General features: G+C 38.2%; 1 protein-coding gene across 2 annotated transcripts in view; it reads left to right on the plus strand.

Annotated features, from left to right (window-relative positions):
* The window catches only part of DDX60L (DExD/H-box 60 like), a 112913-nt gene that overhangs the window by 30003 nt on the left and 54918 nt on the right, over positions 1–27992 (plus strand). For both annotated transcript variants that reach the window (XM_023228720.2, XM_023228724.2), the window contains 13 exons: positions 440–595; positions 8669–8774; positions 9213–9328; positions 10872–11032; positions 14214–14472; positions 18138–18304; positions 19226–19375; positions 19976–20125; positions 21510–21629; positions 22336–22431; positions 24940–25055; positions 25946–26088; positions 26236–26345. In XM_023228720.2, the coding sequence (XP_023084488.2) occupies positions 440–595; positions 8669–8774; positions 9213–9328; positions 10872–11032; positions 14214–14472; positions 18138–18304; positions 19226–19375; positions 19976–20125; positions 21510–21629; positions 22336–22431; positions 24940–25055; positions 25946–26088; positions 26236–26345 (1850 nt within the window). The remainder of the gene's footprint in view (positions 1–439; positions 596–8668; positions 8775–9212; positions 9329–10871; positions 11033–14213; positions 14473–18137; positions 18305–19225; positions 19376–19975; positions 20126–21509; positions 21630–22335; positions 22432–24939; positions 25056–25945; positions 26089–26235; positions 26346–27992) is intronic.

Consider the following 27992-nt stretch of genomic DNA (forward strand, 5'->3'; position numbering starts at 1 on the left):
ATATGTAGCATATTGTTCTTCATTATTTTAGGAAATAATTGTATATTTATCATTATAATTATTTAATAAGGACTGTGATTAAAACGGTGATGTTCCTTTGTTAATTTCTTTTTTTAGCGGGGAAGGGTATCTCAGTATGTTGCCCAGATGGCCTTGAAGTCTTGGGCTCAAGTGATCCTCCTGCTTCAGCCTCCTGAGTAGCTGGAACCACAGGCCCATGTCACAGGAACTGGCTCTGCATTATATTTAAAGAGAAAATGACTTTAAAAAACTACTGTCATAGTATCATGACTAATTTTCATGCAAATGTGTAACTCACTCTCAGTTTCCATATCTGATCATCTTCCCAGAGCTCTATGAATTTATTCAAAAAAGATGCTCTGTGTGTGTCTGCATGTATATGACTTTTAAGATTTTAATATTTTTTATTGTAATGCAGAACCACATTTGAATTTGGGAGATTCCATTAGGAGGGATTATGAACAACTGTGGAATGTTGTGTCACACCTGGTTAAAGAATTTGATGTTGGAAAGTGTTTTCCTCTGAGAACAACAAGAAGACCTTTTCTTGGACAAAAGAAATCAGTCATTCAAGGTATTAAATGGGGGAAATTAAAGTGGAACAAAAGCATGTTTTTCCTGAACAACTTTTAGAAGCTCTAATAATTCAATTGTTCCAAGTGTAAATAATTTTCCTTCACTGTGCTTTCTTGTTTACCGCTTAATTGAGGTTTAAGATACATATAATAATGTGGTTAAAGTAAACCAGTGTGCACAGTAAAGTCTGGTGAAATTTTACACAGATACATACATCTGTGTGATAACCACCCAGATCAAGAGAGAGGCCATTTCCAGTACCTCAAGAGAAAGTTCGTCGTGCCACTTCCCAGTCCATTCTCCCCCTTCTGTCATCTCTTTCACAGACTTCAATACAATTTCTTAGTTTTGTCTGCTTTGAACTTTGTTGGAATGGAATCATATAGTGTATATTCTATTTTTTTTCCTGTCAGTATAATGTCTGAGACATTCCTGCCTGTTGTATTTACCATTATGCTTAAAAGTTACTGCTGTGAACTGTCTCTTTGTATGAATATATTACACTCTCTCCATTTGGAGCATTTCCTAACTATTGGCGATTGAATTGTTGAAGAAGCAGTAAAATGATTACAAAGCTGCTGATGGATATGAAGGAGGAACTAATGAATGCTGTGGAAACTAAAGATTAAGAGACACAACCCAGTCTGGAAAGGTTGACCTCTCTGAAGAAGTGAAGAGAAGTGGAATGAGTCATGGTCTGAAGGATGAGTAATAGCTGGGGGAAGGGAAGAGGAAAAGGTTTTCCAGAGGGGCACGGCACTTTAGAATTCCCCAAGGAGCTGAGATATGTTTAGTGTGACCAGAGAGGAGAAAAGCTGATGAAACTGAGTAGGGGGTACTTGTTGGCTCTGTTAAGGACTTAGGAAATTGTAAGAGTAATGAGAAGTGATTGAAGGGTAAAACTGTTATGAATATTCTTACATATAACTTTAGGTAGATATATGCATTTATTCACTTCAAGTATATACATAGAAATGCAGCTTTATGAACTACTGTCCAAATATTTTCTAAAGTGATAGTTCCAAGTTAAACTCCTACCTTCCATGTGGGCATTTTGGAATTTTAGAATTGCTTCCCAGCCTTGTCAATCTCTTTTTTTTTTAATGAGACAGAGTGTCACTCTGTTGCCCAGGCTGGAGTGCAGAGGCACCATCATAGCTCACTATAACCTTGAACTCCTGGCCTCAAGCAAACCTTCCACCCTGCCTCCCAAACTGCTGGGATTACAGGTGTATGCCCAGCCTATTGTTAGTCTTTTTTATTTTGGCTGTTCTGATGGGTGCGTGGAGGTAGCTCATTGTGGTTTTAATTTGCATTTTCTTGGACTTTTCATCTGTTATTGGCCATTTGAATATCCTCTTGTGAAATGCCTGCTTGTCTTTTGTCCGTTTATAAAATACAGGTCATGAGTATTTCACAAGTCTGTGATTGATCTTGAATTTACTTTTGTATGGTGTGAGAGGTGTTATTTCTTCACCCTCTGTTCTCTTTCATAAGTTTATCCTTGAGCCTTGTTTATCCTTGAACCAATATAAAAGTTGATTATGGTAGTTCTGTAAGAAACTTTGGTTTTGGTAGTGTAAGTGCTCCAACTTTGTTCTTTTGAAGATTGTTTAGTTTATTCTGAGTCCTTTGCATTTTCATTTAAATTTTGTAATTGGCTTGTTAATTTGTAATAATAACTTGCTGACATGTTGATTATTGTCATGTTGAGTCGAAGACCCTTTTGGGAAGTGTATCAGTTAGGTTTCTACCAGATAAACAGAACTAGTAGGATACATCTATTAAGAGATTTATTGCAGGGAATTGCCTTACCTGATTATAGGGACTGGCTTGGCAAGTCCAAAATTTATAGGGCAAGTCTTAAGGAAGGAGAGGCTGGAACTTTGGGGCATGAACGGAAGCTGCAGGTCACAGGTGGAATTTATTCTACTTCAGGGAAACCTCAATTCTACACTCAGGGACTTTGAGATGATTGGATCAGGCTCATCTAGATTATCTAGGATAGTCTTCTTTACTTAAAGTAAATCGATTGTAGTCTTTAAGCCCATCTACAAATACCTTTACAACAACCACCAGATTTGTGTTTGATTGGATAACTAGGGAACTATAGGCTAATGAAGTTGACACCTAAAACTGACCATTTCAGTCTACCTCTTGTCATCTGAGCACCCATATACATATCCTTAAACCATACTTAATCTCCCAATAAAGGCACTAACAAAATCACACTTGTGCTTAACATGATACAACTATCCTGCGTACAACCAACAGCATGTTAACTCTTCCTTCAAAAGATAACGCTAAGTTCTTGGGCAATTTTCACTCTTCTACTTTGATATCCTGTAACCTAATACTGTGATACAAAGCATACTTTTATGACTACATTGTACGTAAACTGATAAAAGAAGAAAACAAAAATGTCTGCTTAATATATATATTTTCAAGACAAAATAACGAAGAAATGCCCCTAACTATTACAGTCCTCATTTCTGCAAGTGGTCACATGGTCATAGCTGGTATTTATGACTGCCTTCTCATCCCATTACCTATTCCCTACACCCTTTGCACCAGCAAGCACCTAAGTTGGTCATGGTTCTTTGCCTGAGGTCCTCCTTTTCCAGGGCCGCTGTCACAAAGCACCACAAGCTGGTGGCTTACAGCAACAGAAGTTTATTCTCTTACAGGTCTAGAGGTTAATGTCTGAAATCAAATTGTCTACAAAATTGGTTTCTTGTGGAGGGTCTGATTTAAAAGCCAAACTGCTAATGGAAAAACTAAACTTTGTAAAATATTTCAAAGAGGTTTATTCTAAGCTATATGGGTGACTGTGGCCTGGGGAAAACACAATCCCAAGAAGTCGTGAGTAAGTGGCCCTGAGGTGGTTGGGTTACAGTTTGCTTTTATACATTTCAGGGGGCAGGAGTTACAGGCAAAGACATAAATCAATACATGGGAGATATACACTGACCCCAAAAGGCAGGATATCTTGAAGCAGGGGCTTGCAGATTATAGGTAGATTTGGAGGTGATTTCGTTTGCAATTGTTTAAAGGAACAAAGCTTTGTCTAAAAACTTGGGGCCAGGCGCTGTGTCTCAGGCCTGTAATCCCAGGACTTTGGGAGGCCGAGGTAGGCGGATCACAAGGTCAGGAGATCAAGACCATCTGTCTAACAGTGAAATCCCGTCTCTAGTAAAAATGCAAAAAATTATCTGGGCATGGTGGCACGTGCCTGTAATCCCAGCTACTTGGGAGGCAGAGGCAGGAGAATCACTTGAACCTGGGAGGCAGAGGTTGCAGTGAGCTGAGATCGCGCCACTGCACTCCAGCCTGGGTGACAGAGTGAGACTCTATCTCAAAAAGCAAAACAAACAAACAAATAAACAAAAAACTTGGAGTGAGCAGAACGGTTTAAGTTAAGACCAGGAGTCTGCTCATAATCATGTGATGTTCTGCCAGAGTCAGATTATCAGAGCAAGTCACGGTATACTGAGTCATAGTGGCCTGTAGGGCGCATGTTGTCACCTTTGGCATGGCCTTAGGTCTTGTTCATGATCTTATTGCCACAAAGAGTCTGTTCTGTCTTGCAATCTCTATTTTAACATTAATGCTAGTCAGTTTTTGTGTCTAAACTGCAAAAGGGAGAGGGGTATAGTGAGGCCTATCTGACTTCCCTTTGCATCGTGGCTCAGAACTCAGTTTTAAAGGTTTCTCTGGAGTAACCTTGGCCATTAGGGGGTCCATTCAGTTAGTTGTGGGGGTTGGGCTTTGGATTTTATTTTAAATTTACAATCCCATGCCTCTCTCTCAGCTTCTGGCGGCTGCTGGCAATCCTTGGTGTTCCTTGGCTTGTAGATGCATCGCTTTTATCTCTGCCTCTCCCTTTATATAGTGTTCTCCTTCTCTCTGTGTGTTCCCTCTGGGTCTGTGTGCAAGATTCTCTGTTCTTGTAAGAACAGCAGTTATTACATTAGGCCTCACCCTAATCCAGAATAACCTTATCTTAACTTGATTTCATCTGCAAAGACCCTATTTCAAAATAAGGTCACATTCACAGATAGCGGTAATTAGGACTTGAACATGTCTCTTCAAAGAACACAGTCCAATCCAATCCTTTGTCCCTTAAGGGTATGGACCCATAGAGTACTGTTTGCATTGGGTTGTTGTAGTTTTCCATGGACATTAATCACATGGCATGGTAGTACGAAGGGGTGTACTACGGGATCCTTAAGGGATTGCCTGAATTCTGGACATACTTTTTCTTCCCCCTCCATTGAGTAGTAGCAGCCCAATGTCCCCTTGAGAATCAGGATCAATCACAGCAGCCAGCACAGTAACCCTTTCCTTTGCCTGTTGATTCAGAGGCACAAGGAATTCAAAATAGCAAGACGGCAGAGTCCTAACTTCTAGTTCAACAGAATCATGTGTCTCCTGGTGGAAACATTACTCTCTCTGGAACTAAGATCTCTAAACAGACAGAACATAGGGTTGCCAGAACAGAAAGCAGAAATTTTGCTAGCATATCACTTAGGGGTAATAGTTTGTGGAGTCATCCCTTTTCTATCCCTGGAATCCTGAATTTGTGAATTATGCCTATAATTCACAAGCAACACTATATATTGAACACTAATTCAGAACAGTTACAGCCTTCTGGAGAACGTTGCCCCAGCCTTCAAAGTATTTCCACCTAGCTCACACTGTAACTGTGTCTCCAAAAGGCTGTTAGACTATTCTACTGAGGCAGCTGCTTCAGGATGATGGAGAATGTGGTAAGACCTGTGCATTCCATGAACATAGACCCACCGCCACACCTCATTTGCTGTAAAGTGAGCTCCTCAATCAGAAACCATATTGTTTGAAACACTAAGATTGTGGATAAGGGTTCTGTAAGTCCAAGGATGGTGTTTTTGGCAGAAGCATTGCATGCAGGGAGGTAACTATATCCAGGGTAACTGTCTATTCCAGAGGGAATGACTCCTTTCATGAGGGAAGCAATCTAATATAATCAGCCTGCAATTGTGTCAGCCTGGACATGTTGCAGGGCCTTCTCTTATTCTTGGCTCCAATAAGAACTAGCAGCTTTCCAGGTCACTTGATAGATAAGCCAGAGTAGCACACCTAAGTGAGAAATATGTTGCCTTCCAAATTCACAAAGGCCCACCAGGCATTATACTCTATTTTTTATTATAGGAGGGGTCAGATGCAACAACTTCCCTTCTCCTAAGAAAGGATATCTTGCTATGCCCCGCACAACTGGACTCCTACAAGTTTTGCAGAGGTGGAACATCCTTGAATTTTTGTTCCATTCATTTTCCACCATCAACAAATTTTGCTGAGATGGAAATTATCTGAATTTTTGGTGAATTTATTTCCCATCTTTGACATACAAATGTCTTATTGGTATGTCAAGTAGTGTCCACTTTTTATTCACTGGATCCGAGCAGCGTAATATCAACTATGTGATGGACTAGTGAGATGCTTTGTGGAAGAAAAAATTTTCTTCCAGAAAAATTCCCTGGGGGCTAAATTATGACATAGGGTTACGGTAGGACAGTGAAGGTGTATTTTTCTGGCCTTCCCAGCTGAAAGTAAAGGGTTCCTGGTGGTCTTTATTAACAGGAATGGAGAAAAAAAGCATTTGCCAGCTCGATAGCTGCGTACCAGGTACCAGGAGTTGTATTATTTTGCTCAAACAACGAAACCAACCCTGGAACAGCAGCTGCAGTTGGAGTCATCATAGGGTTAAATTTACAGGAATCTACTGGCAGTTTCTAGAATCCGTCTGTCTTTCTGCATGGGCCAAATAGTCACGTTGAATGTGGATGTGAGGAAAATCACCACTCCTGTATTGTTCAAGTCCTTAATGGTGGCGTTAATCTCTGCAATCCCTCCAGGAATGCGGTATTACTTTTGGCTTAAGATTTTTCTAAGTATAGACAGTTCTAGTGGATACCATAAGCCCTCGTTCCATAGGTCGGGGAACCAACCCAGGAATTTGTTGAGTCGCTGAGTATGTCTGTCCCAGTTACACATTCTGAAACTGGTGAAATAACCACACAGTAGATTCAGGGACCGACTGTGAGATGAACTTGAGAGAAAACTTCATGAGTCACCTGACGCTTCACAAGCCCTTACTGACTGGGGGGTGGGAGGTTGGGGGCACAGTGACATTTTGGGTCACCTGGAATTAGTGCCAGTTCAGAATCAGTATCCAGTAATCCCCTGAAGTCAGATGATTTCCCCTTCTCCAGTGGACCGTCACTCTGATAAATAGCAGTAGGTCCCTTTGAGGATGACTGAAGAAAGATGAACAGCATGAGTTTGGGCAGTGGAGCAGGGTCCTTCTTCAAAGGGTCTCAGCCTTCTCTCCAATCAAGGGATTCTGGGTCTGTAACGGGGCTTATGTTTAAGAACTGATTAGGAGCCATGACTGGTGATTTAAATTAGGCATTTGTTCACTTTCATTAGAACTCTTTCTCTTATACAGATCAATTTAGAATTTAGTGGAATGCCCATCTATTGTTTTTCTCTAGGAACACTAAGACCAGCTAGCCAATGCCATAGGTTTCTGTGAATCAGACTATTCAGATTACTGCTTTGACTTTGCCGTCCATTATGGTAACCATAACTACCTTATCTTTAGTGATTAAGTGCTGCCACTTGGCCCTTGCCACCACAGGATTGAATTATCCCTGTTGCATTTGGGGAACCCAGTTTGCTGGTAGCATTTCCCACTGCAATTTCTGACTTACACAGTAGAGTAACCATGGAGCTATTCCAGAATTCTGGGGTTCCCCTTACAATTTTATTTCTCATAGTTGTGGTGGAAGGTGTGTCCTCTGCACCCTTATGGGTTGAGTGAGCAGATCTTACATGAGAAGTCACTCTGACCTTCCAATCTCTCTAAGCCTTTGGATACCTTAGGTCAATCACATGTCCAATTGGAGTTTCAGAAGCAGATAACAGAGACATCAGAGGAAGAAATATCCATAGATAATGACTGAAAATAATTTTTTTTCTGATTTAATGAAAGACACAAATACCTGGAGTTAGGATGCAGAAATGAGTCTCATATAGGACATACACATATACACATTCACACATCTATGCACACAACACACACACACACACCCAACTAGATACATTATAGTGTAACCACAGCATACCAGAAACAAAGTTCTCTTAAGAATTAGAAAGAAAACAGTTACCTACAAAGACATAAAAGTTAAATTGCTAGTAGACTTCTCCACAATAACAATGAAAGCAAGATGGTAATGAAATAATATCTTTTAAGTAATGAGACAAAATAATGGTTGTTGGGGGATAGTGTAACCAGCTTAAATATAACTTATGAATGAGGAAATAATATAGATATTTTCAGATGCATGAGAACTGAGTTAACTAGCATCATATCCTCATTAAAAATATTTATATATGATACAATTCAGGAAGAAGGAAATAGTCCCAGGGAAAGTGAGAGATGCAAGAGGAATGCAGGTGGGAATTGTGGATACATTGGCAGAAGGATATTGCCCAGAATTTAGGAATGAGGAAGGAGAAGGATTGTATTTTTTCATCTGTAGTTTTGAACAAAGCTAAATTTAAAAATTCTCCAGTCAAAGCTAAATTTAAAAATTACTCTAAAGAATATTTGGTGATACATAAAATACTTTTATTATTAATTTTTTCTATTTTTGTCATTTTCATGGAGACTTTTATGTAGGTGAATTCTGAGTGATGCTTCTTTTTTCAAGTGCTGTTATTACTATACTGTGACTCATTCATATTGTGAAATAATAAAAAAGAATAAGTATTTGGAAATGGAAAACCCACCTGTTCATCTATCTAGTGATCTGTTACCATCTACATACATATGTAAATAGCTATATACTAATTTTTAATATACTGGCTTGCTATAACATGTTTGCTTTGAGGAATATCTCATTTGGAAGCCCTAACTTGGTAAACTTTAATAAAATTTATGTAAAATATTGTGCATTTGAAATTTTAAAAATAATGTTCAAAATTCATATCGGATAGTTACACCTTTCCTCTCAAATTTTGTTTTCAGAAATCTCCTTGGAAAAGATGCCTAGTGTGGGTTTTGTTCCAATGACATCTTCTGTAATTGATGAATTTGTTGGAGATATGATGAAGGATTTGCCTATTCTAAAGAGGTATAGAGTTAACGAAGTACCTGATTTAGTGCCATTAACTCTAAAAGACTAGTGAAATGAATGACTCATCAAAATGTCTATGTAATATATCATATCAGGATATGGTAAATTCTATATAATGTGACTATAATACATTTAAGTGATTGTAACATCTAGTATGGCAATATGATTTGAACATTACTATATAAAAATCTATGTTATTTTGAACATATAATAAAATTACTTCAGCTATAAAGTTTACTACATAGTTGTTGATATGGATGTGACTGTTACAAGAATGACAGAAATTCAGGGGTTTTATGTCTCTGAGATTTTGTGACCCATATTATATCACAAAAATAGAAAAAGAGATTTTTTGATTTCTATATTATAGCCTGAAGTTTGTGCTAAAATTAGAAAAACCTAAAATTTAAAAAAAATTATTATTTATTTTTACAGTGATGATCCAGTTGTTCCTTCACAGTTTAAAGAAAAGACATCTGATGAACTTTTGCACTGGCATGCTCAAAGACTCCTTAGTGACGACTATGACAGGATCAAATGTCACATTGATGGTGAGCTCTGTAACCACAATAAAATAGAGCTTATACGAATTGCCTTTGCTGCTCTTTTTATTAACAGTGAAGGCATTACACATTATATTTTGAATGAGATCTATCTATATATTATATATAATACAATATTTTGAATGAGTTCTCTATATACAATATATACTATATATACACATGTATATATACACACATGCTATATATATATATATACAATTGAAGAGGCACTGTAGGAAGCATGCTGTCTGAAAAAAATCCCGCTATATTATCTGGTGTGCATATGTACGTGTGCATGCAGATATATCCGTTAATTCAAATAGACATTTATTAATCTTTTAAGGACGTACATATGCATGGTATTGTCATGAAAATATCAGATGCTGTTTAAGTGGGAAAGATAGTTGATGGTTTTGGGAATCTGTCTATACCTTGAAGTAAATATGCTGATACAGCCATAGTCTTCCTAAAATTTTAGCTCTTTTCCTGCTAAACTATTGTCTAGTTGATTGCATGCTGGTAAGTACCAGCATAATTGTGCCCATGAAAACTCAGTAATGAGGAGGGGTTGAATCTGCAAAAAGTAAAGCCATGAAACAATTAAAAATGGGTTGTAAGGAAAGAAATTCATAGATCTTTTCTTTCTGGTTCATTCTTTTAGTGTCTTTCTCCAGTCCCATGTTTATTTCCACCCTTTTCAGAACTAGTAAAACTTTTCAGAAGGATGTAGAAATAAGTCAAGTAAGCATGCCAAGTGCATATAGGAAGAAGTCTGTTTATTTAAGTGTCTTCCAAGATTCTGCATGGTGTGCTTCCAGAGTGGTTTGATTTGTGATCACATACACAAACACAGAAAAAGCAACAACATCCAAAACAACAAAATGCCAGCTTATTTATTATATCTTTTACGTTTGTAAAGAGTGTTCCTAGGTCTCAAGTGAGTCTAACCTTGCTTCCTGGAATTTTCTGTCATTTGAATTTTTGCATGGTGTAAGATAATTGGTATCAGCATCTGTGAGCTGTAAGCTCCTAAATATTTGTGACCAGAAGTAGAGGTTTTCCTTTTTAGGAATGCAAACAGAATGTTTTAGGTCTGGGGTCAACAACCTTTTTCTGAAAGGTCTAAGTAATAAATATTTTAGGCTTTGCAAACCAAGAGACAAAAATTGAGAGCATGATGTAGGTACTAATATAATCATTTAGAGTGTAACCAATTACAAAAAAAGTACTGATCAGATTTGACCATGTGGACCTAGTTTGTAGACCATTGTTCTGGGTGAATGTGCTATTATACTGTCCCCAACCTGCCTCTTCTTCTCTTCTCCTGCCAAATGACAGGGGCAATGTCCATGCACTTGGAGCGGGACATTAGCAGAGCTTTGTCTTCTCTCTTCTTCAAATAATATAGGGAATTGTTTTGTCAGCATATGGTAGTCTGATTTCATTGGCAAATACTGAATTATTATTCTGGAGTCAAAAAAATAATGTGTGGGTACACATATATAACAATATTTTAAAATACATGTTTACATTTTAAGTCTTTCTATTTCAGAACAATCTAGAGATCCTCATGTTCTTGATTTCCTGAAAAAGAGTCAGGATTATCAGCAATTTTATGGGAAATCATTAGAATCAATCTCTACAAAAGTCATTGTAACTGAAACTACTCAACCAAAGGAGGATTCCAGTGGTGCCAGTGGTAAAATGTTACAGGTAGATCTCATATATTTTACCTAATTTTTTCTTTGATGTTGTTTTGTTTTCTTTAGGCTCATATTTGTCTCTGGAGGTGTCTTCCATGCTCTTCTTTCTCATATTTGCTAACTGTCTTAGTCCATTCTCATATTGCTAGAAAGATATACCTGAGATTGGGTAATTTATAAAGAAAAAAGGTTTAATTGGCTCACAGTTCTGCAGGCTGTACAGGAAGCATGGTGGCATCAGCTTCTGGGCCTCGGGGAACTTCTTTAATTTTTTTTTTTTTTTTTTTTTTGAGACGGAGTTTTGCTCATTGCACAGGCTGGAGTGCAGTGGCGCAATCTCAGCTCACTGCACCCTTCACTTCCTGGGTTCAGGCAATTCTTCTGTCTCAACCTCCTAAGTAGTTGGGATTACAAGCACCCACCACCATGCCCAGCGAATTCTTGGTATTTTTAGTGACCACAGGTTTTCATCCTGTTGGCCAGGCTGATCTCGAACTCCTGACCTCAGGTGATCCACCCACCTCAGCCTCCCAAAGTGCTGGGATTACAGGTGTGAGCGACTGCACCCAGCTTTCAAGGAACTTACAATCATGACAGAAGACAAAGGAGACAGCACTTCACATGACTGGAGTAGGAGGAAATGTTGGGGAGGTGCTATATACTTTTAAACAACCAGATCTTGCACAAGTCACTCATTCACTATCATGAGAACAGCACCGAGTGGGATGGTGTTAAACCATTTATCAGAAACCCCCTCCCCATGATGCAGTCACCTCCCATCAGGCCCTGCTTCCAATGCTGGGGATTACAATTCTACATAAGATTTGGTGGGGCCACAGACCCAAATCATATCACTTGCAAATGAGTTATTTCACTTGCTTGCCATTAGAAATTCTACGAAGATTACATAAAATCTAGTATTCTATCCTTTTTAGAATAAGAAAAGATAGATTTTTCTGATAACAAACTTAAAGCATTAAAGGATTATAAGCTTGGATTTAGAAAAGTCAAATTTAAGTTAAAAGAAGTGTTTGTGATCTGGGTCCAGTGGCTCACACCTGTAATTCCAGCACTTTGAGAGGCTGAGGTGGGCAGATCACCTGAGGTCAGGAGTTCAACACCAGCCTGGCCAGCCAATGTGGCAAAACCCCATCTCCTCTAAAAATACAAAAATTAGCTGGGCATTGTGGTGGGTGCCTGTAATCCCAGCTACTCAGCAGGCTGAGGCAGGAGAGTTGCTTGAACCTAGGAGGCGGAGGTTGCAGTGAGCCAAGATCATGTCACTGCACTCCAGCCTGGGTGATAGAGCAAGACTCTGTCTCAAAAAAAAAAAAAAAAAAAAAGAAAAAGAAAAAGAAAATTTCATGTATTAGTTTAATTATAGTGAAAATCTTTTTACATAGAGGTGGCAAAAATAGGCCTAAAATTTCCATCAGCTTTATTATTTTGCCTGATTTTTGAAAACTGTCTATGTTTTTAAGTCATTTATGCCATTAATCTGTCCTGGACTTCTGTTTATATTAAAGGTAAGACCAGGTCTTCTTGAAAGGATGGGAATCCACCATACCTATTTTCTTTTTCTTCCTGGCTTTACACTAGACCATGCTTATTTACAAACTTAGAATCCCTATAATTAAAAAAAAAAAAAAATTAAGAAGGTAATGTGGAAAAGTATCAGGTAACACAAATGATAGTGTTTATGACTGAACAAATGGTAGATTTTATGGCTCTGCTTGGGGAGGTACTACTTTACGATCATTCTTCGTCAGAGGGGATTTCATTAGGCTTCAGTACTTCTCTCTTGGCCTCATGGATGGGAATTAAGGAAAGGCATTTATTTGCTTTGGTAAATCCCCTTCCTGAGGTCAACCATGCTAAATACGTGAAAGAGCACAAACCAAACTATTGATGACCGATGGCACTTATCATGGCTGCCTTACCCTAACTGGAGTAGGAAAGGGAATGTTTTTGGAGAATGAAACATAAAAGCCCCAGAAGGAAAAGATCCAAAATATGAAAACATTTCTCTTTCCCACTAATGTCAGAAAATTCTTAATCTGAGATCTAGAGTCTTCCTTTTCCTTGCCAGACCATGAATTCATTAACCAGGCTGAAGTTGCAAAGGCTACAAGGAAATCTTATATATCAGTGAGAGGATATCTCCTCAAAGCCATTCTAGATAACAGTTATCACTAATTACGCTGTAGGTTTCTTAGCACTGCTGGTAGGTCTCTCTCCTAGAGCTATTTAAGGGCCCATCCAGCCACAGAACACATGCTTTCAACTGTAGAGGCTCCACCTCAGCCCACAGTCCTAACCTCCTCTGGGCTGAGGGTGGCCAGGTGGGGCTGGCTCAGGCAAAGGTCCAGGCTTGACTTCAAGCATAAGGATCAAAGTGAATACAGCATCCTGAAGCAACCACCTTCTGCAGCTCTTGTGCAAGGGCCTTACCCAGCTGAGCCCTTTGCCAAGCCCTGTGCCCAAGGCTGGCCCCTGGGGCCCAGGCTGTGCACCTCTGCTCCTTTGGTAGCGCTAATTGTGGGGCCAGGAAGCGATGCGAGCTTGCTCAGTTCTGTTATGTTGATAGCATGAGGCCTAGGAGCAGCCTCTACACTGAAATAGAAGCAAAATGGGAATTAAATGTTTGACCTAGTTAGGGGAGGGATGGGAAAAATTACCACCCCACTAAGTGTGTGTGATTCCTCCATTTTCCAGTGGGATTTCTGTTTTTTTCCCCACATTGACTAATTGTCTGCTTAGACCGTTGGTGTTTTTCAACATGAGTCTCCTAAGAGTGAGCGGGATCTGAGAGGCCCAAAATGCTTTGTGGGGTGGAGAATGAATAAATTAATTAAGTTCCAGATCTCCAAGAAGCTCCCCTACAATCAAGCTCAGTGGCTACTCTTTCTCTTCTTTGTTTTCTTCCATTTACTCCTTTATTAATAATCTACACCATTTAGAAATCTAGAAAATCTTCTGCAGTAAGAGGCAATTTACATTTATATTGAAGTTTAAGTAGGTTTGCATCACACAGACTTTAATTTTAAGACAAGACATTAAGAATTCTTGCCTGTGCAAGAGTAGAATGATGGCCAGAGTCCTCAGTAAATGCACAAAACATAATCTTACTAGTGAAATGTCGTAATGGAATTTTCCCACTTGTTTCATATGTTCCTTTTATTATTGAGCAGAATACCAAACCCTCCCAAATTACCAAAAAGAAGAAGAAGAAGAAAAAGTCATTTCTCAAAGAAGACCAGAACAAAGATCAGCAAAAGGATGATCTGCTGTTTTCTATTGAAGAGGAGATGAAGACGAATTTACATTCTGGAATAAGGAAATTGGAAGAATATTTGACATCATGTGCAAGTAATTCAGTGAAATTTGGAGTTGAAATGTCAGGATTAATTGCCTGCTTTAAAGCATGGAAAGAACATTGCCGAGGTGAAGGTATGGGACTCCATACTCTATGGATAAAGAGTAGTGATGAAAATATTAATGATGTTAACATATTTACTGAATGCATGGTTGTGCTAAAACTTCGTATAATCCGTTGTCTGATTTTATTCTCAACGTGACCCTTTAGGATAGTTACTATTATATTTTGCAGACAAGGAATTGGAATTACAGAGGTTAGACAGAGGGTCCCAACAGGGAAAAGACGGCACTTTCTTTTTTTTTTTTTTTTTTTTTTGAGGCAGAGTCTCACTCTGTCGACCGGGATGGAGTACTGTGGCCGGATCTCAGCTCACTGCAAGCTCCGCCTCCCGGGTTCACGCCATTCTCCTGCCTCAGCCTCCCCGAGTAGCTGGGACTACAGGCACCCGCCACCTCGCCCGGCTAGTTTTTGTATTTTTTAGTAGAGACGGGGTTTCACCGTGTTAGCCAGGATGGTCTCGATCTCCTGACCTCGTGATCCGCCCGTCTCCGCCTCCCAAAGTGCTGGGATTACAGGCTTGAGCCACCGCGCCCGGCCAAGACGGCACTTTCAAAAAGAAATGAGGAGAGTATAAAGAAAAAACTCTTTCCAAAAGTGTGGAGAGAATTAAGGGGATCAGCAAAGCAAGGTGAGGCTCAGCAGCAGCAACAGGGCCTATCAGAGAAGGAAAGCTGTCAGCAGCAGGGAGATGTGAAGCTGCTGCTGGGAGGTGATTCTCCTTCGGTTTTTCCATGTTTCTGCCCACCTAGCCAGTAGAGGCATTGACAGATTCACTTCCAGACTATCTTTTTAAGTATGTTTGTATAGTGAACAGGCTTGGAAGGAAGAAATTGTGTTTCTCTCTAGGGCAAAGGCCAAGTTTGTTTACTGTCCAGTTAATAAAGATTACATTTCCTTCCGGGGCAAAGACGCAGGTTTTACCTGAGACTCATTATAAAATATTTTGGTTTTCTAAGTGCAGATTTCCTTAGCTGTGACATAAACCTACTTTGTGTGGTTTCTGCCTGGGCTCTATATCTCCCCCATGGAGCACAAGGGGAACCGACATATACATGATGGTTGTATGGTTTACTGTGCCATGATAATAAAGCCTTTTGTCTCTGATCCAGGAGTCTCATGTCTTTTGCCAGCAACCGTGAGACTATGAAAGACTAAATTGCTAACTTGTAAATAGGATAAAATCTCAGCCCTCTCCTAGTTTTTGACAAGAGCAGGGAAGTGGATGGTTGCCAGAATTCCTTGAGAGCCCTAGCTATGGGGGAATAGATGCCCAATAGCACCTGCAGTCCTAGGTAACGGTGCACAACCATTTCCATACTGTGGGCTGGCAGGGAGGGAACTGGGTTGAAACAGGCCCTGCCTGCCTAGCATTCTAAGTGCTCCCTCAAATTTCTGTGGCTCCCTGTGCCCTCCAACTGGCCGTAAAGAATGATTTTGGTGAAATATGTAGCAGAAATGATGTGTGCATACTATTTTCAGGTATTACGTCTTCACATGACTTACAGTGTGTGCTTTTATTACTTATTTTCCTGAAGACTGAATTGTGGAAGAGCTAACTAAGGGAAAGAATCAGAAAAAAACTGAGAAGAGATACGTGATTTTTTTTTTTTTTTTCTTTTCTTTGGGACGGAGTCTCACTGTTGCCCAGGCTGGAGTGCAGTGCAGTGATCTCAGCTCACTGCAACCTCCACCTCCCGGATTCTAGCTTCAAGTGATTCTCCTGCCTCAGCCTCCTGAGTAGCTGGGATTACAGGCAGCTGCCACCATGCCTGGCTAATTTTTGTATTTTTAATGGAGACGGGGTTTTGCCATGTTGGCCAGGCTGTTCTCAAACTTCTGACCTCAGGTGATCCATCTGCCAGGGTGTCCCAGAGTGCTAGGATTACAGGCGTGAGCCACTGTGCCCAGCCTGAGATATGTGATTTTGATGCTAGACCAAGCTGACAATTCCTCCTCAAGTTGTGGTTGATCACCCTGTCTTGAGTATCTCCTACTCAGACCCTTTTCTCGTGTGGCCACGTGACTCTGTAGTCACACTGACATCTCTATTCTACTTCCCAGCAAAGCCAGTGCCTCAGTGGGCTGTCAGGGACCATGCTCATTTTCATCTCTAAGCTTTAGCATATGTGTTTTTACTTATCCATGATGCCATATCAGATAGGAATTGCCATTAACTATAAACAGAGACAGGAATTAACAGTGTCTTAAAAAAATAGTTTATTTCTCTTGCATGTAAAAGAAGTCCAGAGATAGGCAGTTCAGTGTCACTGGGAACTTAGGCTCTGCTATCATCATATTATACCGTTTTTAGTGCGTGAGTTGTATTCTTAAAGTTATGTCATGATGCAGTTGGTGACTGATGCTACAGCTGTGGTAACTGTATTCCAGAACAAAGTAGAAAGAAGAAAAAAGGGCAAATTTGTACGTTCATGCTGTATTTCTTCTATGTAAGGAGCCTTAATCCCAGAAATTCCACCAATTTCTGCTTACTTCTCAATGGCCAAACTTACAAAACCACACCAAACCACAGAAAGATTAGAAAATGTGAACTTTGAATGGAACATATTGCAGTAACCATTAGTATGGGGATTTACAAGAAAGCATTGGGTGAGAATGGATGTTGAGGAGGTAATGATCAGTTTCTGCTACAGATGTTCTCCTGCTTGTCTTCATTGGCCTAAATTCAGTGTGTCCTTCAAGGCCACCCTCTTGTGGAGTCCTCCCAACTTCCCCTGCTCACATAACACTGCTTCTATCACTCCGTTTGGACCCCGAATTGTAAATCACTTAGATATTTTACTGATCTGTTTCAACACTAATCCCTTGTTCTCCAATTAGACTGAAGGTTCCTCGATGGTAAGACCTCTGTCTTAAATTTCATTTGTACTTCCTTAAAGCATACGTTGGTGGTCTGCATAAGCAGTTACTCAGTAGTATTTGTCAAGAAAGAGGATATTTCTTGACAAAGAGGAAAGAAGATAAAGAGCCCTGACTTTGTATTGAATGGTTAGTAGGCACCGGCGTAAAGAGTGTTTTAGATTAATACAACTTAATAAAGCTAAACTCCACCTAAACTGTAAGGATAGAGATAAAGAGGTTATATGTGAACAGGAGGTAATAGAAGGGCTTAGGAGAGTCTGGATAGAATGATTGGGATGCAGTGAGGTTGTATCTTAGCCCTCAATAATTGAGGGGTTCTGCTGATGGTTTCATAAATACAAATACTGTATGTGGTCAAGAGTAGGCCTTGATAAATGTTGCTCATGTTTCGGTCAGGCATCTAAAATCATAGGACTTTTTCCTATAAATAAGAGAAGAAGACACAGAAATAATATGTGGATTATTGTGTTATTTTTCTCTGGAAATGTGTACAGAGCTCAGTTTCAATGGTTCTTATTTCTACTGGAAATCACAAAGTTTGTTTCTTTTCTTTTTTGCCTATACTTACCCAGCTATGTCTAAGTTACTTAAGATGATAATTAAATGTGGGTAGATGGAGTATTAATTTAATTTAATCATAAGTTTTAGTTTTTAATGCTCTAAAATCCCCTTTAAGTCAAGTAAAATAGTGAGATTTAATCGAATGAGGTTAATTGATTAACTCAATGATTGTCATGAGTGATCAAGCAGTTATTTCTGATGTTCTTTATAACAATTTTATTGTTTCTTTAACAAGGCAAAATTTCAAAAGATTTAAGTATAGCTGTTCAAATGATGAAAAGGATTCATTCACTTCTGGAGAGATACCCAGAAATTTTGGAAGCAGAACATCATCAATATATAGCTAAATGCCTTAAATATTTAGGCTTTAATGATTTGGCAAACTCTTTGGATCCAACTCTGGTAAGAGAACTAGAATTTCTTATACTTTAAATTTTTACTCAATTTTAATGCAGAAGAATAATAAGTCTAATAAAGTATCTCACATATAGAGTTATCAATTGAATATGTTTACTCTGATTATAGTTTATAAAATAATAGATTTGAGATTATTTATTAATAACCTAGCTGACAAACTTTGAAGTAAATTAAAATTAGAAAATTTGTACAGATGCTTTCTGAAAACAGAAATTAAATACTAGATGATATCCAGATGCCACTTTAAACCCTCCATAATAGGAATGAATCCTATACATAATTCTAGCACAATCTAAAAACTGTAATGTGGTGAGATTGAAGAATGATCTTTAATAGGGTTCCAGGTTCCAATTCCAGGATGAACTTTTTTTAACGTTAACATCTGCTTTTCCCAAGAATAATATTTTAGGCGGTAAAACTCTTCTTACTGAAATATTACACTATTTATAAACGTAGTAGGCCAGGCATGTTAGCTCATGCCTGTAATCTCAGCACTTTGGAAGGTCAAGGTGAGCAGATCACTTGAGCCCAGGAGTTCAAGACCAGCCTGGGCAACATGACAACACCCTGTCTATACAACACACACACACACACACGCAAAATATTAACCACAGTTGATGGCATGTGCCTATAGTCCCAGCTACTCAGCCAGGGGGTGGGATAGGGAGTGGTGGGGCTGAGGCAGGAGGATCACTTGCACCCAGGAGTTCAAGGCTACAGTGAGCTATGATTGTGCCACTGCACTCCAGCCTGGGTGACAGAGCGAGACCCTGTCTCAAACAACAACAACAAAACAACAACAACAAAAGATAGCAAAAATGCCTTGTGCATAGAATGTGCTCAGTGGATATTTAATAAATGTTTATTCAATTTTGAATTTCAAATAATATATGAAAATAATAACAGATGATAGGAGATGACAAAAAGAAGAAGAAATACTCCATTGACATTGGACCAGCTCGGTTTCAACTGCAATATATGGGCCATTACTTGATACGAGATGAAAGAAAAAATCCGGATCCCAGGATCCAGGATTTTATTCCCAACACATGGCAGGTAATGACAACAAACATTGTACTTTTCTAATCAGTGTGACTTCAGAACTTTTCCTTACTGTGTCTCTACGTGTTAAATTTTGCATAAACTTCTTAATCTTGTTTAATGCCTTTCCTCTCCTGTGCCCGGAGAATGTAACCAGAGTATGAGAAATCAATCATTTCTTCCCCTTCTTGACCTCTTTATTTTCACCATCAGTGGAAGTTATACTGATACCTGTTTGTATGTGAAGGCATGCTAATGTGGCATTACTAGTTTTTAGCACTCAATTTTGGAAATTTCTTTCTGTACTTGCTCAATGAAAATTAGAAAAAGTGTTTTCTAATGGAAAAATATGTTTTACTCAGTCTCGCTTTCGATTTTGCAGAAATGAAACCTTCTCTCTAGGCCAAAATGTAAAACAAAATCTTTTTTCTGAGGGAATGGCATGAGTAATCCAGGCATTTTCCTGAATCCTTCAAGTGTTCACTAGACCTAATCTTCAGAGGTTCAGAGAGTTCCCCCAAAGGTAGCATAATACAGGCACAGGAGACAGAAGGTACTACTGTCTGTGTTTTGGTAACATGCTGTTCACTTTCTTGAACACTTTGTACCCTGCAGCGGGAGCTCCTGGATGTGGTGGATAAGAATGAGTCAGCAGTGATTGTTGCCCCAGTGTCAGCAGGAAAAACCTATGCTTCCTACTACTGCATGGAGAAAGTGCTGAGGGAGAGCGATGACGGGGTGGTCGTGTACATTGTACCTGCAAAGGTAGTGCTTGAGTGACTTTCACTTTTTCTTTCATTCCTGAACATCCCTTTGAAAAGAATGCACACAGTCACATTCTAGATCTAATTCACTATTTTATTTAATTTTATTTTAATTTTATTTTTTTGAGACAGAGTCTTGCTCTGTTACCCAGGCCGGAGTACAGTGGCACAATCTCGGCTCACTGCAACCTCTGCCTCCCATTTTCAAGTGATTCTCCCACCTCAACCTCTTGAGTAGCTGGGATTATAGGCGCCCACTGCCATGCCTGGCTAATTTTTGAATTTTTAGTAGAGATGGGGTTTTACCATGTTGACCAGGCTAGTCTCGAACTCCTGACCTCAGGTGATCCACCCACCTTGGCCTCCTGAAGTGTTGGGATTACAGGTGTGAGCCACTGCACCCAGCCAAGAAACTATTTTTGATATTTTCATTTTGTCTAATATATTAATATTTTCATTTATAGCTACTGCAATTATACTTATTTTTAGAAAATATTTCACTATCAAGACTGTAAAAATCATCATTTTTTTTAAATTTAAAAATCATTAATTTTTTTTTTAAATTTACATTTTAAGTTATTTCCCTTTCTCTCTCCCCTTTCCTTTTTTCCTTTTCACTCCCTCCCTTGGAGTGGTATGCTATGATTATAATTATGAAGATTTATGTTTTGCTTTTAATTAATATTGTTTCAGTTAAAAAACACAGACAAGTATGTATGACTTCCATTTCCAGCAATATGGCCATATAGGTCAACAGAGAAATCTCTTTGTGTAAAATATCTGAAATGCTGGATAAGAGACACCAAACATCTTTTTATATAATTATAGTTAAGCTCAAAACAATAGAAGGGGAATCCTAGAGGCTGAAACATTTAAGAGAAGGCCACATGGGCTCTGCCTCTTTTAGGCAACAAGTTGCAGGAGCTTAAATAAGAAAGGATTCTGACAAACACAGGCAGAGAGAGCACTAGGAGGATCCCAGGCAGAGCAATGGTGGTATACCTGGAATCATGAACTTTCAATAGAAAGTCAATGGAAATAGAAAATATTGATTTTCAATAGAAAGTCATTCATTTGCCCATTATCACCATATACACAATATGTAATCTCTATCTCATGTGTGTGTGTGTGTGTGTGTGTAAAATCAAGGACGATCCAAGAGAATACTCAGTGGTATCAAATAATTTCACTACCATCTGTATTTTTTCCCTACTTCCTGTATTTTTTCCCTACTTCCTTATTTCATTTTCATTTAAGTGTGTATGTGTGTGTGTGTGAATGTGTATGTGTATGTGTGTGGATTCTGTTGTCCTCAAGGTTTTATATATCTGTTCTCTACTGAGTGACTAATGGTTTTTTTTTTTTTTTTTTTCCTTGTCAATCAGTCCCTTGTTGGTCAAGTGGCTGCAACTGTTGAGAATCGTTTTACTAAAACGTTGCCTGCCGGCAGAACTCTATGTGGTGCTTTCACAAGAGATTATTGTCACAATGTACTAAACTGTCAGGTATGACATATTAATTAATGAGTTTATTATCAATTTATAGAGCAGTACTTATATAACTGTTTTGCTGGGAATCTGCACAGCACAAGCCCTTATAGAAATCATTTCACTGCATTCACAAAGAAAATGAAATTGCTCTAAGGAAAATTTAAGGTTGTTCTACTCTAAAAAGTAAGAACTAGGCTCACCATCTTTAAGGATACTCACATTGTGAGCTGAAATTTCAAATAGAAAGTTATGATATTTCATTATAACTTAGAAAGGGATTCAAGTAGATTTGACAAATCCAATGCATTACTAAATGACTACCCAGCCTTTTCTTTCCATTCAAAATTGCCAGTTCTTGTGAATGATGTTTATGAATCCTTAGAATAAAAACTTGTCTCAAAAAGATTGTGTGTTGACAGTGGACCTGTCAATAGGTAAATCATAGATTAAGATAGATTGTCTCCCTTATTGAATTCACCAAGTAGACATTTAAGACTAAACAAAATGTAAAACAATCATTACAGAGTAGAAACTTTTTTTTTCACTTTCTTTAATCCAAATGTTCATAAATGTAAAGATTTAAATGAAAAATGTCAAAGATGCAATGTTATCTGAATGAAACTGCTATCAGCAGCAGCATGTTTTCTAGATTCCTATTACTATGCCTGATATAAAAGTAATGCTCTGTAAAGTTAGCTACACTAATTGTTCATATTTGTAGGTACTTATTACAGTGCCGGAATGTTTTGAAATCCTGTTGCTTGCTCCTCATCGCCAAAAATGGGTGGAAAGGATCAGATATGTTATATTTGATGAGGTAGGTTTGGTGTTAGTTCTCTGGTTGATGTTCTAGTCTGCATACACACTGTAATTTGTAATTTAACGAATATGGGGCTTTTTCAGTGATGGTATTATCTAAGTTGTGCGTCAGCCAGGGTACCAACTGAAAACAGATTGCATATTCATATTAGTATAATTTTTAGAAAAGTGTTTTTACCAAGGGGCTGTTTACAAAGGTTTGTACAAGGGAAACCACAAGGTAAGTACAGCAGTCCAGAACAGTACAAGCCTTTCGATCCTGTAAGGATGAAGGGAGGAGGAAGCAGGATGAACCTTAACAGAAGAGAGACTCTATAGATATGTCTCTTTGAGAAGAACAGTGACCTTGGTGAAGAATCGCAGCTGGCCAAGGTTGACCTCTTAGGGAGAGAGAGCAAAAGAACAAAGACCTTGAGCTCATTGTCTTCTCTCCTTCCCATTTCTTGCCTACGCTTCCCACTGGCCAAACCCAGTAGAAGTTAGAGAGCTGAGAAGGCTGGGTGAGCCAGTTCCCAAGATCAGACTCATTGGCCAAGAGAGCAAGGTAGCAAATGATGTAGATCTGGAAGGACATAGCTATGTTATTATCAAAATGAATGGAAAGAGCTGTAAATAGAATTCAAGCTTTGTATTTTGTTGCTTCAAGGAATTTTCAACTTAAAGGAAAACTAGGTGACAAACCTATGTAGTGAATCTACCCCTTTTTTTGTGTGAAGTTGGGAGCTGGCGGACATGCTGTCATTCTGCTTTCTTTGTCCTGAAAGTAGTCTATTTCCTTTTATGCATCAGGCTGTATTGTGTGTTGCTGACTTTGAACATTCCCGTTTAAAGGGAAAACAAAGCAAAATCCTTGATCTTCATGATCTAGAACCTTGGATTGTGGTCTCATCTCAAAATGCCTAAGCACAATGATGTTAAAACGTGTGTAATGAGGCTGGGCATGGTGGTTCATGCCTGTAAACCCAGTACTTTGGGAGGCTGAGGCAGGTGGATCACCTGAGGTCAGGAGTTCGAGACCAACCTGACCAACATGGTGAAACCCTGCCCCTACTAAAAATACAAAAATTAGCCAAGCGTGGTGACATGTTCCTGTAATCCCAGCTATTCGGGAGGCTGAGGTAGGAAAATCACTTGAACCTGGGAGGCAGAGGTTGCAGTGAGCCAAGATCACACCACTGCACTTCAGCCTGGGCAACAATAGTGCAACTGCGTCTCAAAACAAAACAAAAAACAAAATGTGGATAACTTTGGTTTTCTGATTTTTACATGCACAGAACTTGATTGTAAGAAAGCTTTAAAAATTGTTTATTCTAGAAAGTTCAGAGAAATTGCCTCCTGATACAAAACATAAGATTAGCATTTGGTAAAGTGGGTGATTATCTGACTAGATCAAAGTCAGAATGGATATGAGAATATTCTTCTATATGTATTTATTACTAGGCTTGGTTAGTAAGTCTTTCCAGCTGAGACCCAATTGTCAAGATGTATTCTGTTTAATTAAGACTAAAACTTGGACCTCCTTTCTAAGTCTTAATTTGCATTATTTAACCAAAGAGAATTCATTCATTCATTCAACAGATATTAATTGAGTACCTACTCTGTGCTAGGCACTGTACTTTCTCCCTGGTGTGCCAGTACTGACCTTGTGGTTTAGTGAAAGAGAGAGTAATTAAATAAGTAAATGCACCAATGAAAATATAAGTAAACATTGTGATACAAACTCTGAAGAAAAAAAAAATCAGTCAGTTTTCACCAAGATAATAGCAAAATGGGAAGTAAGAAGAACAACTTTGGAGCAGGTACTCAGGGAAGGTGTTTCTGAGGCAATGACCTTCAGCTGGGCTTTGCAGGGATAAGCAGGAATGGTCAGCTAAGAGGTGGAAGAGGATTTTAAGTAGCAGGGTCGTATATGTGAAGTGTGGAACACATGTGTTCAAGGAATGAAAAGAAGGCCAGTATGTTGGGAGCAGAATGCATGGCTGGGAAAGTGGCCTGAGATGGGGTTGGAAAGGTGGGAAGAAGCAAGATCATGCAGGAAGTTACACTTCCAGTTAAGCAGCTTGTAGTTTGCTGTAAATGCATTGGGAGGACAGTGTAGGGATTTAATTAGGGATGTAGTCTAATTTGATTTTTGTTTAATAATATCATTAGGGCTATGATGTGAAGAAAGTATAGAGAAAGAGTGGAAGCTAAGAGAAAAATCAGAAGGCTATTGTAGAAAGCCAGGTGATGGTGTCTTCAATGACAAGAAATGGAGAGAAAAATATAGCTTCAAAATAGATTTTTGGAATTGGAATCTGTAGGGATTAATAATGGATGAATTATGGAAATTGGAGAGAGTTAAGTGTCAGTGACCTCTATTGTCTGAATTTATCACCATTCACTTTATTTAGGTTAGGTCATTTATAGGAAACTGGAAAAATATGCATGATGATTTTATGATTCTATTTTTTATTTACCATTTTGACATCAACTTTTCAACTGATTTTTTTTTTTTCTTTACTAGGTCCATTATCTTGGCAGAGAAGTTGGAGCAAAATTTTGGGAGCTCCTCCTTGTCATTATTCGATGTCCCTTTTTGGTTCTTTCAGCTACCATAAGTAACCCAACTCTTCTCACTGAGTAGGTATAGGTAAAAAGAGTGGTAGTTATATATTCAGTGGTTGAATTATATACTGTCTATATGGTCTGAAGTCTTGAAGGTTTTTTCTATAATAACTTTCATATAAATTTATTACCCAATCTTTGAAACGTCAGGGGTCGCGCTTTGTTGCCCAGGCTGGCCTTAAACTCCTGGGCTGAAGGAATCCACCTACCTCAGCCTCCTGAGTGGTTGGGACCACAGGTGCACATTACCATGTCTGGCTTTCTAAAATTTTTTTGAAGATATATTTCCTGAAAGAGAAGGAAAACATCTTCTCCAAAGAAAATCAAGGTCTCCCATAGCCAGATCTGAAATTGTGTAGGAAAATTTCTAAAAATTTTCAAATAAATGTCATCTGAAGTAAGAGAGTTGTATGCCCCTTTCTTTGTCCTTATCCAGTAATTAAAGCTAAAATGGAAATAACAGGGACACAGTCATTGACCTTGCAGATGGCAGTCATAAGAACAAAAAAGCATTATATGAACATCAAGTATTGTTTTGTTACCAGACTTGATTTTTCCTAGTAACAGCAACAATGATAGCAACAGCATCACTGGTAACAAACACATAGTGCTTTCTATGTGGCGGGTATATTAACTCATTTAAGCCTTACAACACCCTTATTAGAAAGATACTTTCGTTATCTTCCATGTTATGATGGAGAAATGGAGGCACAGAGAAGTTGAGGAATTTGCCCAAAGTCCACAGCTCTGAAGTAATGGAGCTGGGACTCAAACTCAGGTGGTTTAAATTGAGAGCACATGCACTAAATTTTTAAACTTATTAAATTGTCTTTGTTTAAAATATCCAAGTTCTTGATAAATACTTCTATATTTTATTTAAATTATATGCATGTTTATTCTGTAAGGTGGCTGCAATCAGTAAAACAGTACTGGAAACAGGCAGACAAGATTATGGAAGAGAAATTTATTTCTGAAAAACAGGCTGACAAATGCCTCAACTTTCCCCGAGACAATTCATGTAAAAATCAATCATATGAAGTTAGACTTGGTAAGCTTATTTTCTTATGTTTTACTATATATTTTTATATTTTACTGTAAAGCTTTTTATAGGGATTTTTGTATTTTCCTACAAAGTTATCCATATTCTAATAATTATATGTCCATTAATTTGGATATTCTTGCTCTTCGTATCTAGTGCTCTGTGAAGAGAGAGACAATGATTTAGAGAAGCATATATGTTCAGTAAAACATGATGATGTTTATTTTGATCATTTTCATCCCTGTGCTGCACTAACAACAGATATTGTAAGTATAAAAGCGTATTTGTCCTGTTAGTGGAATTTTTAGTGTATATCACAACTGGAAAGGGACTCGATTAATCTTCATAGAATTGCAGTATGTACAGATAATCTTTTTCTTTTTTTACTGATTCTTTTACTCATTTATTTTTAAAATTTAATACATTTTTAATTTTTAATTTTGTGGGCATCTAAAGTAGCTATATACACGTATGGGGCACATGAGATATTTTGATACAGACATGCAATGCATAATAACCACATCAGACTAAATGAGGTACATGTCCATTACCTCAAGCATTTATCTTTTCTCATGTTACAAACAATCCAATTCTAATCTTTTAGTTATTTTAAAATATACAGTAAATTCCTGTTGGCTATAATCACTGTGTTGTGCTATCACATACTAGATCTTATTTATTGTATCTATTTTTTTGTGCCCATTGACCATTCCCTCTTCCACCCAACCCACTATCTTTGCTAGCCTGTGGTAACCATTGTTCTGCTCTCTGTCTCCATGCATTCAATTGTTTTAATTTTTAGCTCCCATAGATAAGTGAGAACATGTGAAGTTTTTCTTTCTGTGCCTGGCTTGTTTCACTTAACATAATGACATCCAATTCCATCTATGTTGGTGCAAATGATAGGATCTTATTTTTTTTTAATGGCTGAATGGTATTCCACTGTATTTAAGTACCACATTTTCTTTATTCATTCATTTGTTGATGGGCACTTAGGTTGCTTCCCAATCTTCGCTATTGTGAATGGTGCTGCAATAAACATGAGAGTCTGGATACCTCTTTCATATATTGATTTCCTTGTTTTTAAGTGTATACATAGCAGTGGTATTGCTGGATCATAAGATAGCTCTAGTTTTAGTTTTTTGAGGAAGCTCTAAGACTGTTCTCCATAGTGATTTTATAACTTACATTCCCACCAACAGTGTACAAGAGTTCTCTTTTCTCTGTATCCTTGCCAGCATTTGTTATTACCTGTCTTTTGGATGAAAGCCATTTTGACTGAGGCGAGATGATGTTTCATGGTAGTTTTGATTTGCATTTCTCTAGTGATCAGTGATGTTGAGGGCCTTTTCATATGCCTGTTTGCCATTGTATATCTTCTTTTGGGAAATGTTATTGAGATCTTTTACCCATTTTTGAATTGGATTATTATTATTTGGCTATTCTGGGCCTTTGGTGGTTCCATATAAATTTTAGGATTGCTTTTTGTATTTCTGCAAAGAATGTCATTGGTATTTTGATAGGAATTGCATTGAATCTGTGGATTGCTTTGGGTACTATGGACATTTTAACAATATTGATTCTTCCAATCCATAAACATGGAATATCTTTCTACTTTTTTGGTGTGTGTCCTCTTCCGTTTCTTTCATCAGTGTTTTATAGTTTTCTTTTGTAGAGATCTTTTACTTCTTTGGTTAAGTTAATTCCTTAGTATTTTATTTTATTTGTAGCTATTGTAAATGGGATTACTTTCTTGATCTCTTTTTCAGATTGTTGGCTGTTGGCATATGGAAATGCTACTGATTTTTGTATATTGGTTTTGCATCCTGAAACTTTACTGGATTTGTTTCTCAGTTATAGCAGTATTTTGGTGGAGTCTTTAGGTTTTTCCAAACATAAAATCATATCATCTC

The sequence above is a fragment of the Piliocolobus tephrosceles genome, chromosome 3 (assembly GCF_002776525.5).
Source record: "Piliocolobus tephrosceles isolate RC106 chromosome 3, ASM277652v3, whole genome shotgun sequence".
In the NCBI taxonomy this organism is placed as follows: Eukaryota; Metazoa; Chordata; class Mammalia; order Primates; family Cercopithecidae; genus Piliocolobus; species Piliocolobus tephrosceles.